The sequence below is a fragment of the Micrasema longulum genome, unplaced genomic scaffold (assembly GCF_059751315.1).
Source record: "Micrasema longulum isolate JH-2025_06_02 unplaced genomic scaffold, ASM5975131v1 h1tg000469l, whole genome shotgun sequence".
NCBI classification, from domain to species: Eukaryota; Metazoa; Arthropoda; class Insecta; order Trichoptera; family Brachycentridae; genus Micrasema; species Micrasema longulum.
Window position 1 is genome coordinate 1,657,083 of NW_028277667.1, and position 20,303 is coordinate 1,677,385.

Genomic DNA, 20,303 nt, shown 5'->3' on the forward strand with positions numbered 1-20,303 from the left:
AAGCGGTGAATGTTACGCAGTGTGTAAAGTGGCCTTTTAAACCAGCCAATGACAGGTCACAAGCTCTGTAAATGCCTAGACTTCCATATTCCCTTCTTAAAAATGTTTTCCCACTATTAATTATTGTTAACCGTACGTTTCCTTAAAATAATAAAAATATGTTCTGGTGATCAGGTTTGTTCCAGGAGTATATTTCATACAGTGCTACTTACTTTTTTAGGATTATCTATGAACTCCAATTGGCACTTGTGTTTAGAGTCTATAATTTTGGCAAACCGTCTCGCTCCTTCTATCCGGACTATCTCATTATCCTCCAGAGCCTCTACCGACAGAAGCATGACCAGCAAGTCGGGGACTGTACACATGGTCACCGCTTCCTAGAATAGAACAATAATAATATAGTTTTAGCAACTATAACCTTCCGTAATTCTTACCGGCACAATGATTTTTCTAAGAATGATCACCCGATGTTTAGGCAACCACAGAGAATTCTATCTTTTGAATTCCGATTCAGAACAATTTAATTCAAATTTGTCTACTATCTACTTGAAAGACTTCCATTCCGTGTGCTATCCTAGACCAACAAGACAAAATCTTCTGTTTTACATAAACAAACTATATAAAACAATCTACAATATCTAAAAATGCGAACAATATAACTATAGATTTACCAAGGTTGATATTTTTCATGACAACGAATGTAAATTTAAGTCAAAAGTCAGAAATATTGAGAGAAGCACATATTTAATTAATAATTATTATTATATACATCTATTTCATTTGTTTCAGTATAAACAACTTTTTTGGTATGTGCACTAATATTTTCACCAAAGCATTTATTTTATAAAAACATTTGAGTTTGTTAGTGAAAATTCTTGATGGAAGTTCATTGTTATGTATTATATAAATAAAAGATGAGTGATACTTTAATCCACAAATTTGGAATATCCAGTGACCGGTTTCATCGCTTTCGCGACATCTTCGAGTCATCATCACCATCACCAGTCTCGAAAGCGATGAAACCGGTCACTGGATATTCCAAATTTGTGGATTAAAGTATTACTCGTCATTTATTTCAATAATAAAAAACCTTTATTTTATAATTAAACCCCACCGCATTAGTAGTTAGACTGAACGCAGTACTAAATTGTTATTCTCAAATTAATTGCAGGCGCTCGGCAAAAATTTATACACAATCAAAGTCAAATAAATTAATCATCTCTCTCTTCCCTCTGTTTTAAAAAAAAATACCTTCCTAATTTCAATTTTAGTTATTAAATAAGTATTTTATTAGTATTTCATGTTTTTTCCAAACATTTCATCAAATCATTTCTACTTGCAAGTATTTGAGTGACAACATTTTTGTTGTCATTGAAAATGAGTCGTTGTAGTAATGTAAATAGGACAAGTATTTTAAAAATACTTTTCAATGTGGAAAAAGAATCACGTGTGAGCTTTAATAATATCAAGTTTGGCATTTCACCAAATAGTTGGAAAGTTGGCCATGAAATAATTTTGATGAAACACAGACATTTTACTGTTTACTTTCCTACAAGATATCACTATACACGATACACGTCCCCAATCCCCAGTGCTCACACACTGAGACTGACTTGTGACATTCCATCTGTCTTGTGGTTGGACTTGACCTAATACGAGTTCATTAATCTTGAATTGCCTATTAGAATTTTTAGGTGGCATTGATTGATGGATTCCAGAAAATAAATGAGAAAATAGTTGCAAACTGAAATAGCTATATGAGTGAAATACTTTTTTTCTGTGTCTAAGCGTAAGAAGAACACAATTCTGTGAGTGAAATGAAGGTTTCAGGGTACTACATATTGAATAAACATCTTGCTAGAATTTACTTTTTTTAAATTTCTGCAGTGCAGATGATGAAATATCTATACACATTGTATGTAAATGTGGTGTTTTATATATCAGAAGAAGTCAGGTCCTTGGAGGACCACTGGTTAAACCTAAGGATATTAGAGTGCTCGCCTCCTACCTAATAGCCCGATACTTTTGAGAGGGAGATTTAGCAATATGAGGCCACTCGCCCCCTCCTTTAAGACCTAGGCTTGAGCGGTAAGAACTAATTTACAGAGACCAGTCACAATAGATCTACCCAGGTTGCTGTGACGTCAGGAGTTTATATAGCACTTACCCTCATTTTTCAGAATAAGAATAAAAGTGACATAAAACCAGAACCCTTCATGAGAAACTCGACGTTTTTCGACTAGATGACTATCAAATAAAAATCCTGAAAATCAAATCAAGTGAACATGATAAGTTCCCCTCTCAATGGCATGGTTGTTGAGGTTATTCTAGGATCCGTTCCTGGTAGGCTGGATATGAAATACAGGTGTCTATTTTCTTAAATTGAACGGTTTGGGTAGGCAGGAAGAAATTGTCTTAAAGCAATATCTTATGATTATTATTGTGGATAAACAGTCGGCAGTGAGCATCCAGAACCAGAGGACCTGATGCCTTGTTAAGTAGACAAGCGTGGTTATGTCACGGTCAGGTTAGGTTGGGAGGGGTTACCTGAGAACATCCGTCAGCCAGAACGTCCCCGCCCAGTCGGGGTGAGCTGAAGGAGACTTCCATCCCCTCGATATTACACCTCTCCATCCTTCCATCGTGTTTAATCTGCAACCTACAGAGGGGGAGACTACACTCTAACCAGTCTTCTATTGTGAGCCATTGTTTCGCACTCATCACCTGGAAAATTAAAAACAAATGCATACTAGTGTCGTATCTATGGCAATGAGTTACGCAGAAATAAATATGAGCTGAGGAATTTTTAATTATTTTATTTTTTTATTTCACATAAAACATTAAATTTTTTCTTTTCTATATGAACACTTCACTGAGCATAACCCGTGTCGAGGCATTCATTTATATATCTTTCGTACAAGACTGATTTGCTATCACTTTTATAACTATCAAAATTTCTTTCAAGATAATTTCAAATGAGATTCTGCAAAAAACAAAACTCACGATCCTTGCTACACAAGTCAAGAATAAATTTATAACAGGAACATATGAGGTGAGTCATATTCCAAATCAAGACCGTAAATTTTGATTGGATTTCTTTGAAGATTGGTGTAAAAAAATATGCAATAAAGAGGCAAAAACAAAATTACAGCAAAAAAAAAATAAGTACAGATCATCAAAAAGAAAGTTAGAATAATGAAATATCTATATGTGAAGCAAATGATAGAGAATATTGTTTTGTGATGAAAGTAATTGACAATATCATGCCTACTAAAAAAGTTATATTTAAGAAAACTAACCAACAATGGTATACAATAACCCCTGCGTGAACTTCAGAAACAGGAAAATGTCGCATACAAAGTTGTTCAAAGAATTCAATCAAATGAAGAATGGAAAATATGAAGGAAGAAATTAAGGGAAATAATGCGTTTAATAACTTGTAATATAGTAACGTAAAAAGTATATTCGACAGGACCTACGACAGGGCCATGGGTAGTAGCGAGAAGCTGCATTTGGTAATCATAGAGAGGGGGAAAGGGACAAGACCACAGGATGTGTTCTGAAGATTGATTGAAGGGGTATCAACAGTATTAAAAACAAACAGATTTTTAATAAATTTACCATGATCTGATAAAAACTGCGTAGTCCAGTGATCAGGGATCAGGGAACAGATTTTAAGCGTTGACGGATTGATCCAGCTAGTATAGGAATATATGTCATTGCTAAATATCAAGAGTGGGATCTGTCAGTCAAATGTTTTTCTCTAAAATGTTCCTTATCTTTGATGTAATTTGTAAATCTTAATTATATTTTGATTATATAACACTTTTAAGTGTATTTTTTAAAAGAAATACTTCAAAAAGTTACTACTTGAAAAAATGACAAAATCAAATAATTTTCTAAGAGCTTTACCATTCTATTAGTTTAATAATCTTACCTGTCTTGATATTTTGAGCGACCCTTCATTATTATTCTTTTCCAACCAGTCAAAATAATGTAAAATACTTCTAAGTTTCGCCTTTTGGCATGGCCTGAAACAATCGTTCTCAGTATGTAATGTATTCATCAAAAATATTTTCTTTATTCTAAATCAGTGTGTGTTATTTACCTGTGTAAATTCTTGTAAAAATATGTAAAATTAAAGTCTTGTAGAGTGGGGTGTGTTTTTAAAGTTCTTTTGGGATATGTTGAGAAAAATGCGTGCGCCAGTAAGGATGATACAAAGTCGTAACTCAGCTCAGTAAGATCAGCTGAAACCAACGCATATATTTTATTAGTTCGAAGATTCACATGGAAATAAAACATTTACATAAACACAAGAATACGAACAATGTTTGAAGCATGTCCATATGTTTGTAGACAGGCTGAATTTCCTCCCTAGGCGACATTAAGATCGACATTCTTTGGATTCGATTTTGGAGTCTGTACATTCCTTAGAATGAATTCGGGTGTTCTTTGAAAAAATGTACCATAGGAAGTTAAATCAACTGCTTTTCTTCAAATATTTAGACATACTACAAACATAGTTGTGAAAATTGTTTCAGCTACCATTCATTTCTAACCTAAACTGATTTTAGGACTGTACTGACCTTGCTGTTGTAAACTAAATACATATCCCCCAGTGGGTTTCCAATGCTTTAGTTGAAGTGCTCTGTGTATAATGCTGGGCAATGTGTGGTCCATAAAGTGGGTCCTTTCTTCCGGAGTGAAATCATTGTCCAAAAAATTTGCTAAACCTTGCATCAAGTTAGGATCCTTCTCATCTTCTTCGGGATCCAAGCTTATACTAAAACAAACCAGTTGATAAAACAATGTGGCTCAATCACAAATAACTATCGACCTGCGAATAAGCGACGTGATAACAATTTCTCACCATGGTTGTTTATCGTATTCGCGATCACAATGGAACATCCGTGAACACCTAATATTAAATGTCAAAATATTTACGTTTCGCGACGTATAATCCTGCTGCGCAATTACATATTTGAATTTCACCGCTGTAAATATGGAAAATATTCCAAAACTGCTATTTTATATAAAGCAGCCGCCATAGTAATTGTAATTTAATTTTTACTTTTTTGTTTAGATACTCCTTACTATTTTGCAAATGCGATGTATTGTATTATTTTTTTTATAGTAAACGCCGATTTTTCGCCAGTGAACTGTGTTTATTTACGAAAAAACAAAAAACAAACCGACAAGAGAGTTGACTTGGAGATTACACACGCATTGACTTATGACTGCAATAACTTAAGCATGTTCATTATTGTTCATTGTGATCGCTCAAATGCTTAGCATGTTTTTAAGCAAGTCGATAGTTTTTTTGTGATTGAGCTACAGGGCTGCAAAAAAATAAAAATAAATTTCAGTAAGAACTTATTAGTGGCATAAAAAATATTTTTAAATTCTGGGGAAAGTGGTTCATTGCAGTGGCCACGCCACTAATACATCACGATTCCGTTAAATTTTGAACTTTGTTTCTGACTGTTTAAATTTAAATAGAACATCGTCATGAAAACATTAAGACTCATTTGTCAATCATTAGCGGAATCAATTATTAGGTACGGTATTACCATTTTCTAATCTATTAAAATTTTTGTAAATAAATAGGTACCTTTCTTTTATTTATTTATTTATACTTTCACATTGTTTGTATTCTTTTTTTATGCATAATAATGTTCCCGTGGGGTGTCCCGTGCCGAGGAAAACATTTTATAAAATGTGAAACATCCCTAAGATTAGCTATTTAACAAAGTTAACATAATAATAACAATAAAAAAAACGTAATTAATCCAATTAACCTAATTATAATTAACATAATAAACAATAAAAAACTAAAATATTCATAAAAAACATAACCAATTTATATAGACCAATAGAAAAAATTTAATAAACAGTGCACACATTTTACCTATTTGGCTTGATCCACTCATCGATCCGTGTGCAACCCACCTCCACTATCCATTTCTTAATAGCAATTTTATATTGTGAGAACTTACTAACTGTCCTTATGGATAATGGAAGTAGATTGTACACTTGAACCGAGTAGTAGGCCAATCCTCTTTGACCGAAGGTTGTATTTATTATTTTATTTTTTTGCAGCATCAGGAAGGAGTAACTCTTGTATTTGTATTTTTACCAACTAAATATTATCTTAACTAATTGTTTTAAATCACTTCAGTTGTATTACTAGTAAAAATAAATGAATATACTAACTTGCACATTTCGTGTATTTTGTACATTCCTTCTACCAGTTTTTGTGTGGAAGAGGCTAACAAAAGGTGTTTTAAGTGCCTTTGGAGGGAGGTCCACCATGGGAGCTCGCATGGTAACATCACTAGCGCCATCTTTCATCTACAACAAAGAAATACTTTCATTAAAAAATATCTAATCTTTATAATATCGCGTTTGCTTTGATGACTCAGTCAATTTATACATTTGCAAAATTAAAAGAATTTTTGATAATTTGATACTTATAAAAATATGTACTTATATTATTTTTTTCAGAAAATTTTATTGTATTTTTTTTTATTAAGATAGTAATTAAATTACACCGCGTTTTTCAAATTTTTTTTTTTTTTAAATCGTCGATTGGTCCTTACGCTACTTGAAGATTAAATCTTGAAATTTTCCACTCAGTGGGGAAAAAAAAGTATCCTTATATTTTTTTTCGGCAACCTGCAATTTTTTATATAATTATTTTTGTCATAATACCTTGTAACACGCATTACTTATTGTCCCAATATCTTTCACCGAGTAAATCAATGAACCCCCTGAAGGGATCAAAAATTCTACCACAACAAAACATTTCATTATATTATGTACATTAATGATTAAGAGAACCTAAGTGCTCTATGCACCGTTAGGTACTGACAGGGGTGAGAAAAATAAAGAAATATTACACAATAATTTAATATGTTTTTACAAAAATACTCGACACTGGCCAGAAAACCCGAGTTGAGATGTGAAAAGGCCATGAAAAAACGAAGAAGAAAATGAGAGTTGTAATTATTTTTGCGGAGTGAGAAATTTTCGAAATAAGAAATAGGATTTTTTTTTGCTGAAATCACCCATCGGCAATAAAAAAATAAACAACAACAACAAACCATCACGCCGTTTCCCCGTAAGGGTAGGCAGAGAGGATAGAACGCCACATCACTCTATCTTTGCATACAGATCTCGCTTCTTCTACATTCATACATCTTCTCATACACGCGCGCCGATTATTCCGACTTTTGACATGCCCATCTTCAAGTATTTGTTGGATTTGGTCATGCCATGTCTTTCTCGGTCTACCTCTATTTCTGCATCCATCAACATTCGCATTGTAAATATTCTTATCTGTTCTTTCGCTGTCCATTCGTTCTACATGTCCAAACCAGCGCAGAGCTCCTTTCTTGATTTTGTCGATAATGCTTGTCTCAGCCTTACATAAGGTACGGATCTCAACATTTGTGCATCTATCGTACATAGTTTTACCACACATTCGCCTGAGAGATAGCATTTCGACAGCATTCGGCCTACTTTCATCCCTGTTTTTCCAATACTTCGCTCCCATGCATCAAAATAAAGATACATAAATAACTAAGAACTGTAGACGATAAAACCGTTAAAAATATCTATTCGGTTGCCGTATTTTTTATTTAAAAAAAATATTTTTTCTGTCCAATATCGAACAATACAGAAGCGTATGATTTTTAATTTAGAGTAAAAAACTTGAAAAATTACACTTCTTGTAGTTCCGTGTGTTTGTTTCTTTTTACAAAGTGTTCTACTGTTCATATTATTGATCTTGAATGTCTCGCGAACATGCCGCCTGTCGTATGGCGCCAACCAATTTCGAATTTCGCCCATTTGACGTCTGTCAAACTTGGACCGCTGGATAGAGATGATTATATAACTTATAACTGAAAAGATTTTCAAAATTAAATTTTCTTCATTGCTGGTGATCTTATTTTATTCGCTTAAGTGCCGGTATGATGGAATACGCGCGGTGACAGCGGTATTTTTATTTTGTTTGTGTTTAGTTTGTTTGCCGCACACATGTCGGGGGGGCAAAGTGCGCGTCTCGCGATAAATCACCTCCGTATCTCGGTCGTCGTATCGATTGTTTCAGTGTGAGGCCAGAGTGCCAGTGCCATTAACCAGTAAGTCATTCCTCTCTGTGTTCGGTCGTCGCGCGTGTGTCCCGGCCTTCGCCATGTCTTCCGGGAAAATCGTGAGGTCGTTGATTCTCGGAGCCCCCGCGTCCGGGAAGGGGACGATTTCGTCTCGAATTGTGAAAAACTACAACATGCAGCACATATCCAGCGGCGACAAGCTGCGGTGGAACATAGAAAATAAGACGCCGCTGGGTTTAGAGGTTAAGAAGTATCTAGATTCGGGGGCTCTCGTACCGGACGACGTTATAGTCAAGTTTATGATGGCGGAGATCGGGAATGTTCGGGAATCGTGGTTATTGGATGGTTTTCCGCGCACGGCGTCGCAGGCTGACCGTCTGTGGCAAGCCCGGCCCGTGGACTTCGCCATGAACCTCAATGTTCCTTTCGAAGTCATTATCGAACGAGTCAAGGGCCGCTGGGTGCATTTGGCCTCCGGCCGAGTTTACAACACTGACTTCAACGCCCCCAAAGTGGCGGGGAAAGATGACGTCACCGGGGAAGCGCTCGCTCAAAGGCCAGACGACAAACCGGAGGCCGTGCTGAAGAGACTGAACATTTACAAAGAAATGATAACGCCCGTGATAGACTTCTACAAATCCAAAGGTATCCTGCGGGAGTTTAGTGGGAAAACTTCCGACGAAATATGGCCCAAAGTTGCGCAATATTTAGATACGAAGATTTAAATACATCTGTGATGCGAAAGGTGCTTTATAGTAATTATAAAATACGCACTTATAGAAAACCCGGCGGAAAGAACATAATTATCAAGTATTTATTATCCGCCAAACTTTTGATAGCTGAATTTAATTAGTTTTTATTGATAAATTGGTGCTTTTCAAATTTAAATATTGAAATCTACAATCAATATTAGGTACATGTGAAGTTACCAGTAGTGATGAAAAAATGCACATTATTTTTAATCTCTTGATAGTAGATTTAATCTTGCAAATAATCTTTTTTATCTTAGTTTGTTTTATGTCTAATCAAAGCCATGTTTTATTCCTTGTTTATAAATAATTAAAAAAACATAAAAATGTTTAAACTTCCATATTTTAGTTTTAGAAAGTATGTACTTACAAGTATTTGAATAATGAGCATTGCAACACAATTAGAATTGTTACAATATAACTTTTTTTGCGGCAATTTCTAAAAATTAATATCTTATAATTATAAGTAGGCACATCTTGATAAGAATTTACGGAAGGTTAGTGCTGTTATTACATTTAAAAAATACAAATTAACACCAATAAAGATGCACAATCAATAAAAAGTTACGATGCACAATAATCAATATAGTTTAATTAAGTAACAATCCTTTCACTGTGACAAGATTAAATGAAAGTAATTAAGAAATTTGAAACAAGAGGTGTTAATTGCGTGGTTATGGAATTAATCTTTTGATGATGTGGGTGGGGGTCCATACAGTTAATTAATCTTTCGAAATAATGATAATAATCTAAATTGATGTTGTTAAATTGTCATAAAATACCATAACAGAAACGGATTTTTGTAACTGAATTTACAGATGTATCAAACAGTTTTTGCTACTGTTTGGTGTTCAGAAATACGCCCTCTATATATATTTAGAGTTAAATTTAATAAAAATCGCGGTTAATAAAATCAAATTGAAAAAAAAGGTAACTTGATTTTTGACAAAAAAATACTGTTTAAATATGAGCGAAACCGGTAGGAAGACCCTCATTCTTTAAAATGGTTTTTGGGTATGTGAAGGGAGTGCCTTCATTGCAATATTTCATTGTTCTTGGACTGGCACCTGAAGCCTAAGACTGATCATCTTACCTTTATGTAGTAAAAATGATTAAGATACACTGCGATTGGTGTACCAATGCAGTGCTCTATGCACTATTAGGTGCGGAAAGGGAATGGTGATGAATTTACTTGTGTGAAAACATGATGTATGCTTTCTTCACTACACTTGTACAATGTCCAGTCTACAGAGCATCCAGAAGGCATATTATGACAAATAACAATATCTTATAAAAATATGCATAGGATAATCTTTCTGAGTTTGTTTAAATAAACGAAATTAAAAAAAAACACAATATTATTTTTTATAAAGTTATTCCTCAGATATCAACCATTACCAATAAGTAACATCAATATAATATAGCATGCGTAGAGTTTAATAATAGTCATCGGAACCCATAGATACATAAATATCATAAAGATAAATTATTATAGATATCGGATATTGGAAAAGGTTCATTGTAGATAGGCAAATAAAAAGGGAATGTCGGCCATCTCCGAACTCATTTTGTATATGACGTTTGCACAAAAATGCTAGTGAATATTATAATTCCTAACCAGTACGGGTCTTTAATCAATTTAGATAAAAATAACAGTTTCAAATTATCAAATTCCGTAAAAAAGAGCATAATAAACAATCGTAAAGTTTGTTTGATACAAAATACGAGAGGCGCTCTCTGTTAACTTTACCCTAAAAAAGCTAACTTCAGATTCCCATACAAAACTCAACATATACCGACAAACATTTTATGAGTTTACTGTTTGCATCACATGCGAATTGCACCGTGAAAAAAGCTCTATAAGAACCCCACGTGTGTGAGCGAGATAAGAAGACATATTATTTACTATAGAGGGGATGGGAAGGAAAGAAGAAGGATAAAGGAACAATTTAAAAATTTAGATAGTGACATTTCAATCTTGACTTAAATGTAAATAAAGAAGGGGCGTCTCTAACATTAGTGGGTAGATTATTCCACAATTGAGCGGCTACTACTGTGAAAGAGGAGGCAAGAAAATCTGAGCTATGACAGGGTATTAAAAGGGTTCTCTCATTACTAGAACGAAGAGATAGTCGTGTTGTGAAAGAGGTTGGATGAGCTCTCTCAGATAAACAGGCGAAGTGGGATTATTTAAAATATTGTGAAGAAGTGATAGAATGTGAATGTTTCTTCTATGCCTGATAATGAGCCAGTGTAGTTGCGTGCGATACTCGGTTATGAGGTCAAATTTGCGAAGATCAAAGATATAACAAATACAAATATTCTGCAATCGTTCTAACTTATCAAGTAATTCAGAGTTAGCATCTGGATAACATACATCCGCACAGTCATAGTGTCGTTCGCGCACGTGGATTTCATACGGTTCAGATCTCGGGATGCGAACAGTACCGACGTCGAACAGCTCTCTAATTCTTATGCGGCGCGAAATTTAAACAACGAAATGAATTATTTTTAAGCGTTTGGTCCAGATTTGGTACTTTGGAAATAAAATTAATAGGCATAGAATTAAGAATAGTCTTAATAGGCAAGCCCGGCCTATAGGCTTCTATGGAAATACCGCCACTGGGGCTAATAAAAATACTAAGTTTTTAAATCATTTATTTTCAAAATTCTTTTCTTGAACAATTTGCACTTGACCCGTTTTACATGGGGGATATGTGCCACACAATACCATGTGAAACGAGTACACTGGAACCCCCTTTTACACAGAGGATACATTTCATGCACTGACATGTAAAAAAAAGGCATATGTACTAAAAAAAGAACGATGGTGAAAGGTTTCTGTGTGAAAAAATTATTTTGGGATTTAGAAGAAAAAAGTTTATCATTTATTATACTGAAAACCAAATGCCGCCTACCTAACGCCTGCATAACACCTATTCTCCTCTACGGATGCCAATCGTGGCACCTGATTAGGGCCCAAAATATAAAAATGCTGAGTTTTGAGAATAGGTGTCTCAGAAGAATCCTGAGAGCCTTAACCACGCATGTCTACTCAACATGGCATCAGGTTCTCGACGTCCTGGACGTCCACTGCCGACTGTTCGTCGGCAGTTTATGGCAGAACTTCAGGACGAGAACCTGACTTGAGAGGACGCAAAGGATTCGGCAGCCGATAGAGACGCGTGGAGACTCTTTGTGGATACCGTATGCTCCAACTAGGGCACGGACATGGATGATGTTGTTGATGATATTGTTAACAAGTATCTCGTGATAGTAATTTTGCCCTTAAAAATTGAAACAAAACCTTTCTCTCTTCGGTCATACTTTTAGACCCGTGTGTTGAAATTGAAACAATTTTATGGAGTGTATATGATGTTTCTCCATGTATTTAATGACATCATTTGCAATAGCCTCAATAATCCTGAAGGCAATAGTCCTAGAAGTTCTTGTATATGACCCGTAGACTAAAGCAATCGAACAAAAAGTGAGACTTGCGCTGTGCGAGCCGCGGTTTTTAAAGCATTACAATTTACATTCAAAGTACATCCTTGCTTGGGTATATTTATAGAATTAAACCATTCTATCAGTTGAATGCATCCTCGTCTCGTCTATATTAAGATTAGACGCTTTGTCCGTCTGTTTCTTTTGTTAAAATTATTCCCAACGTGTATATTTACTTTACCACATAATCTATACTTAATAAAGACAATTGATCTAATGCAACCATATACATAATACATATATTTTACAATTTACTAATTATTGACTTAGTTATATGTATTTGATTTTAGTTTTTACTAGAAAAATAAATATATTTTCACAAATACAGATGTTTTTATTTTAATGTAATTATATTTTGGATATTTTTGTAGCACTAACTTTGTGGATCATTGTTATATTTTAGAGATATATAAATAAAATTACTTTGATAAAATAAATAAAACAACTTTGTTTTTAACCACTTATTTTTTATTTTCAACCGACCGGTTTCAAAGCTACACAATCTTCTTTTTCAAGGTATACTTAACTAATGAATTCTATCCTATTTTATTCTATCAGTTAGTGTGTATGGAAGTAATAAATCAAGTATTTTTGTCTTGTAATGTGAGATATATTCGTTCAAAACTACACAGGAGTGGACTAAAGGAAATGTTGTTTATTTGGTTATTTATTATTTTTTCTTATTATGAACCGCTTTTTAAAAATATTTCCAGGTTGTCTAATTTTAATATTTTATTTTCAACATGAAGAACTTTTAATTCAGTGTCTTTATTAAATTTTTTAATTCATTAGTAAAAATATACTACAATGGGTGACTTTTTACCCTTTGTGTTTCAGAAATCATAATTGACAAAAATCACACTCACGAAGGATGGGGCACTAAAAATAAAATACTTAAACTCATTAAAACCGCATTATATCAACTCATTAGTTAACCCAAAAAAAAATTAATAATGATCCTTAAGATAAAAATAACTTTATTTAATTTACTTTCATATAATTTTGAATTATCTATCCTTACTCTGTTTTGTATAAATACATTGAACTCCTTAATAAAAATACCAGTCTCGAAGATGTCGTGAAAGAGATGAAACCGGTCACTGGATATTCCAAATTTCTCGTCTTTTATTTATATAATAAATTACAATGAACTTCCATCAAGAATTTTCACTTACAAACTTAAATGTAATTAGCTTTTTTAAAACAATTTATGTGTGTTTTAATTCACACTGCTCATCTAAATTTTATTGCAACAGAGAGGGAAATTTGATGACCTGTCATTGGCTGTTTTTTTTTTTTTTTCCAGCATGATCGGGAAAACAGGCATAAAGCCCACAGGGTTTTAGTGGCCACATTACACACTGTGTAACATTCACCATTCTGCATATGTTTAAACATCCACTTTTCCTTAACTCTTCCATCTGTTGACTTTTGTGAAGTTAAAGAGCGGAAACTTTTATCATGTGGGTGAGATTCATCCGGCCTACTTGGCAACGCGTGAAAACTATTTGCCAATTTTTATACTTCTTATACCAGTTGGTTAATTCAACAAGGTTTTGAGTATGTCCAAATGTGTGCAGGCAGGCTGGAGACTTCCTTCCTAGGGAATTACTAGAAAGTACTAGACTTCCATTTTCCCTTCTCAAAATGTTTCCCTCTCTGTTGTAACAAATTTAGATCTAAATAACTCCCCAGAGAGGAAATTTAGCATGTCTGCCAAAATTTGGACAAATTGCTTATACTCAAAAGAAGTATCAAGTTGAATAGAAACAGGTAACAATTTGCTTATTTTTTGTAAAAATAAAAAGATTTTACATTTAAAAATTTCATAATTTACGATTTACGTTTCATGATTCAAAGTTTACAAATACGACTGATGTATTAATGTTTTGAAAATGTAAAAGCCCGCTAAGGTCGTTTTAATTTGCCTGTACCCACCAAAATGAGATTTTTAGCAAAACTTCTTTTGAATATTGTATTATTTTTATTATAAAATATGTTTTTTTTAATATTACTTCTATATAAATATGTACAAGACAAATATATTGAAGGGGATTAACCTTTATGTCCCAAAATTCAGGGTGACACTTTCTCTCTCCCTCCTGTCATCTTTTAATCATATAATAAATTACCTATCTTTACACATGGAAGCCGTACTAATGCAAGTCAGAATTATTCCATTAATATTGCAATTCACATGCTATTAAACATATGGCTTCTACTCAGAACAAAGATATTTTCTTTTTAAAACGGATAGTTTATTAGCTATAACGTTTCATCTTTTTGGGGAAATGAATTTAAACATAAATATTTGATAACATAAATATTTGAGAAAATAAATATAAAACAACTTTGTTTTTAGTCATTTATTATATATTTTTTCTACCGACCGTTTTCAAAGCTGCACAAGCTTTTTTATCAATGTGAAATTCACTAATGACGAGTCTTATCATATTTTATTTATAATTAATATTTTATAATCTAAATTTAATAATCTAAACAAATGGAGCTAATTATTCAAGTCTTTTTGTCGTGTTGTTCTTGTAAAAAATGTGCGGAGTGAAATGGATCCGATTTTTAAAACTAGATAAATATTAGCTCCATATGTTTAGATTTAAGCACTGTTAAAATAAAATAGGATAAGATTCATTTGATAAAGACGTTTGTATAGCTTTGAAATCAGTTGGCAGAAAAAAAAGTGGTTCAAAACAAAGTGGTTTTATATTTATTTTATTATAATGAATAACCACAAAGGTAGTGCTTCAAATATACATTTCATAAATATTTTATTTTCTTTTGTTAACAGATTTTTCATTTTTTACATGGCATATTCAAGTAACAAATAAAAGAAAAAACAACTTATTCAATTATGGTTTAGATGGGTTGTGCATAGTAAATAAACATTTATATTTAAATAGGAAAATATTTCTACAAACATGAAAGAAATATTAGATTAAATACGGGTGAATTTCTACTCAAGATGATTTTAGCATTTAAACTAAACGCATGTATCTATTATACTATAACCTTGATGAATCAATTGGGATGTGGGAATGTGACAATAAAGACATTGCCAACATTCTTAATCAATGGGCCAATAGTTCAATGCTGTGATTAATTATGGTATCTAGTGAGACAGTGGGACATGCACAAAACAAGAACCCCCTTTTGCCAATCTTCTTTAATTTGTAAACTGGTACAAAATATATTTTGTATTTATTTAATGAAAAATATTTATCGCAATAAATACTACTTACTTTGTTTAAATTTCCTCTTGACAGCAATTATACGTTCACAAGCAAAAGCTTTGGAAGGACACTGCCAGGGTAGCTGAGTAGTAATAGTATGTGCCGCGGAAGTTTCGTCTCAAATTACATTCAAGTCTCATGTTGTATGCTTTTACGGTATCTTTCGGAATTGACGGCTACGGCTGCGCCTCGGTCGTTTTAAAAAAAAGTAAGGCCCTATAATGCATCTAGATGAAACGGCACACCAAACAATGACTTTTTTTACTGTGCAGTAGCATCTCATGCATTTCTCTCGGATCGTCTGGACCTCAGTAGCGACAGTTTTGTGAGATGTAAATGTGTTTCATTGCTAAAGAAAATGTTCCACACTCGATAATCAATCGAAAATATCTCCAATATCTGTTCGGCATACGATTTTCTTGATTCATAATCATTATCTTGTCACTTCTGCACAATTTTAACGTTGCAGGGGTGAATTAAAATTTCTTTTTTAGAATCGTTCGCAAAGTCGACCAGTAGACATGCTAAGCATTTGAGCGATCACAATGAACAACGATGAACATGCTTAAGTTGTCGCAGTCATAAGTCAACGCGTGTGTTATCTTTAAGTCAACGCTCGTGTCGGTTTGTTTTTTGTTTTCCTCGTGAATTAAATTAAAATTAAAAGTGTATGAGACTATGGCTCGAGATTTTAAAGCCTAAATATTACAAAAATATTTGAACTAGCATTAAAATAGCATCACTATGAATAATATTGTAAGAAAACTTAAAGAGATAAATGCTCTTGTTAAATTTCTGAGATGCTAGATGAAACTTGTGTAACATGCGTTGCAAATCATCTTCTGATCGTCTACGTAGCATGTGATATTAACGACCTTATCTCCCTTAGTCCTAAAACATTTCTCCGCAATATCCATATTGATTTTGGAAATACAACCAATTCAAAAAATTTCAATCCATTTCACGTATCGCTAGTCGAAAGCAACAAAATAAATTCGAAATTTCCGATACTGAGATGCACGTGCAGATATGTTAATGAATTAAATAAATGAATGTTTTCAAATAATAAAATATTGAAGTTAGATGGTTAACCTATGACAAAAATCAGTCCAACATCGCTTGCTTCGAAAAATAGCGTGGATGCTTGGACTAGAGAGAGATAATTATTCTTATGCTGAAATAGAGTCAATGTTAAATATTTCTAGTCTACAAAAACGTAGAACTAATATTGACTCCATATATATGTTCGGCATACTAAATGGTATAATCGATGTTCCATCATTACTGGGACAAGTAAAATTCAATATTCCGACTCGTAGATTGAGAAACAATGAAGTACTGTTCATCGATCAGCATAGAACAAACTATGGCCTAAATTCTCCAATGACCCGCCTTTGTCGTATTGTTAACTCAAGACAGGATCTGGACTTTTTTGGTTTAAGTTTACAACGATTTAAACGAGCACTAAATAAACAGTCCAGATCTTGTCTCGATGTCCCTTATGTTTGTCAATGCTTCTTTCTTTTTTCTTTAAATGTTTTAAACTACTCTTTTATTGTAATATTTAAACCTTATAAATTGTATACATGGACAATGTCCGTTAATAAATAAATAAATAAATAAATAAAATATGGTGTTCATAATCTACTCCAAATAATTCAATTTAGTCAGACTCTTTGTACACCTCAAAGTCCGATCATCTCAGAATATGTTCTTCAGAGATCTCTCACTGTTGCTTTGGGGTGGCGATATTGTCATTGATATTTGTAGCGTGTGATATTTCCCTATTAAGAATGACATGCAACAGATTGTACTTGTGTGACAAACACGTTGCCTATATTTAGGCGTCGTTCGATAGTTGCACGAATGAAGAAGTTCAGCGATTTTTAAAAATATATGATATATTTGTTAATAGACTATGTTTGTGATTTTGTTAAGTTTTGTAATTTTGAAATTACTCCGTCCGTGACGTCACCACTAATTGTCATCTGTGAGTTGTCCTGACATTTAAAAAGTGAACCCCGTAAATATGAAAACACTCTAAACATGGCGTCCCGGTAACCAAAAATACATAAATTATTGACTATTCTAAACAGCTCTACTGTCTACTAGAATTTGTGACGTGTTAAAGTACTATAGTTCATTTTTATGATGTTTTTCGTACATTTTCAGTTAATTTTTATGATGATTTTCATACATTTTCAGTTAATTTTTATGATGATTTTCATACATTTTCAGTTCATTTTTATGATGTTTTTCATACATTTTCAGTTCATTTTTATGATGTTTTTCATACATTTTTATGATGTTTTTCATACATTTTCAGTTCATTTTTATGATGATTTTCATACATTTTCAGTTAATTTTTATGAAGTTTTTCATATATTTTCAAGAAGCTTCGTCGTACAATCAAATGCTCTAATTTTACCACGACGTGTAAGAAAACATCGAAAACATTTACATAGGGCTATGGTCCTGTGGCTAGTGTCTCGGACTCACGGATCGAAGGTCCGCGGTTCGAATCCCACTCGACCTACTGATTTATTTACGACTCGTTGAAAATAGGCCTCAAAATGAAACATTTAGGAAAATTATAAGCATGTAAATATTTACTTTTAAAAAAAACATTTTTTAGATTCAATTTCCCGTAGCATTGAACTTCGTAATTTTACCACCACATCATGTACCTATGGCGTATTATTTCTTAAAAACAGATGAGCATTTTTTAAAAAAGCATTACGCTTATACCTCAATCTGTTTCAATATTTTAAACTTGATGGTGAAGTAAAAAATTCATTTTCCACCTCTGACGATTTTATTTACTAAAAGACGTCTGAAAACTTTTCGATCTGATTACCCACGACTCGGATTCACAGAAAACTTTTTTATTTTTATTACTCTGAGATGTCTCTAGTCTCTAGTCACCAAATTTGATACGAACTTTTAGCGAAAGACGACAACAATACACCATAACATCGCTGTTTTTTCGTATTGTCAATTTTTAAAATATTTTTCCTTTTTTTTAAGTCAAAAGTAAAATATTCCAATTTTAACTTTGACGGCTGAGCAATTCAAAATGGCGTCTATTTTCAGAAAGTTTTGTGAAATGATAATCGGTACTAGTTTTCTACGCGTCCCTGCATCTTGTAGCTGAGAGATGTATTACGATGTTTATTTTACAGTGACCTTGAGGTGATTTTCACAAAAATGGCGCTTTTGAAAATTGGCCAGAATAAATAAAAAGCTTTTCAATAATCATATTATCAATCCAGCACTTATTATCTTCTAGAATGAATTTTTTTATAAACGGTTATTATTACTTAGCAGTTCTGAATTTATGATAATTATTTATTTATTATTAATTGACGGACACAATAATAATAATTAATACAATAATAATTAAGGGGATAAATAAAATAAAAAATATAATCAACAATGTCGTACATATGAAACTAGGGATAAAAACGATAAGATTTATTTATTTATAAATCAACTGTTCAAAGAACCTTATAATAAAAATGTTTACAGAAATAATTACAACGGTGAACAATGAAGAAGTTCAGTGTCTTTTTTTTATTTTTTATTTGTTATTAGACTATTAAACTAAGCCAATTCAAATATATTTATTTTTATATAATGTATTATCAGCGCCATGATTTTTTAAAGTTTTGCATTTCTGAAATAACTCCGCATGTGACGTCAGAGGTTGTTCACTGCTAGTTCTTCCTATTGGTCCGTTTACGGTAAGCTAACCGGATATCCTTCTCAGCTGTCACATCATTGGTTGGTTCATATGAACCAGTGACGTCAATCAAAGTAATGCGTTTTTATTATTTTCGTACATTTTCAAGAAACTTTGCCGTACCATTTAATGCTCTAATTTTTACCGCGCGCAAGAAAACATTTTTGTACCTAATTTCCCGTTGGGCTGAAGTTCCTCATTCACTATATAATACATACTATGAAATATAATAGAATAATTTAAACCAAACAATTTAGTGAAAATAAAATATAAAAACAGCAGCAAAAAATAAAAAAGAAACATTACATCTCTAAATAAAATATAATCTAAATATAAATATAACAAAATAAAGTTGAGAATAATAAGAAATAAGAATTTAGATTACAAATGAGGAGAAAAACAGCGTCTCAAAACTCATTGTACAAGGGATTGAAGCTGTACAATGAGTTACCCGAAGAAATAAATGAAATAAAAAGCATTGAAATATTTCAAATTAATTAGAAAAACACGTTCTTAAGATATTTTGATAAAAAAGTTTATATTATTCCTTAAGATGTTATGAACTTACTTGATAAAGCATAATCAAATAAATAAACGGACCTTTTATCTTTTGTAAAGGTAACCTAGATACATTTCCAATAAAGTTGAATTTACAAATAATGGGGGAATCCGTTCAAAACCGGGTACCTGGGTAAAACAGGGTACTATACCAAATTACACTTTTTGTTCAAACCATTTAGTCTACAGGTTCTATAGAAGGACTTCTAGGATTATTATTGCCTTTTGAACTAATGAGGATATTGCAAATACTGTAATCGAATGCATGGAGAAGCATCATATGAAACTTGATAAAATTATTTCAATTTCAACATATGGAGCTAAAATTATGACCGACGTGGAAACGGTTTTTTTTTCTATTTTCGAAGCAAAAAATTATCAC

At 32.8% G+C, this 20,303-nt stretch overlaps 2 protein-coding genes and 1 long non-coding RNA gene across 4 annotated transcripts in view; 2 read left to right on the top strand and 1 right to left on the bottom strand.

Annotated features, from left to right (window-relative positions):
- Positions 1-20,303, bottom strand: part of LOC148281388 (uncharacterized) — a 46,233-nt gene that overhangs the window by 17,201 nt on the left and 8,729 nt on the right. For both annotated transcript variants that reach the window (XM_088226883.1, XM_088226884.1), the window contains exons 2-7: positions 6,217-6,354; positions 4,590-4,786; positions 4,109-4,250; positions 3,938-4,031; positions 2,548-2,724; positions 213-377 (exon numbers count right to left, since the gene is read on the bottom strand). In XM_088226883.1, the coding sequence (XP_088083009.1) occupies positions 213-377; positions 2,548-2,724; positions 3,938-4,031; positions 4,109-4,250; positions 4,590-4,786; positions 6,217-6,347 (906 nt within the window). In that variant the 5' untranslated portion in view covers positions 6,348-6,354. The remainder of the gene's footprint in view (positions 1-212; positions 378-2,547; positions 2,725-3,937; positions 4,032-4,108; positions 4,251-4,589; positions 4,787-6,216; positions 6,355-20,303) is intronic.
- On the top strand, positions 7,869-9,449 carry Ak3 (Adenylate kinase 3). Its single transcript, XM_088226832.1, has one exon. It carries the CDS (start codon positions 8,201-8,203, stop codon positions 8,843-8,845), a length of 645 nt encoding a protein of 214 aa, XP_088082958.1. The 5' UTR covers positions 7,869-8,200; the 3' UTR covers positions 8,846-9,449.
- Positions 9,570-12,700, top strand: LOC148281390 (uncharacterized). The gene is made up of 2 exons (XR_015822382.1): positions 9,570-11,386; positions 11,454-12,700. It is a non-coding gene; the product is annotated as an uncharacterized LOC148281390 (long non-coding RNA).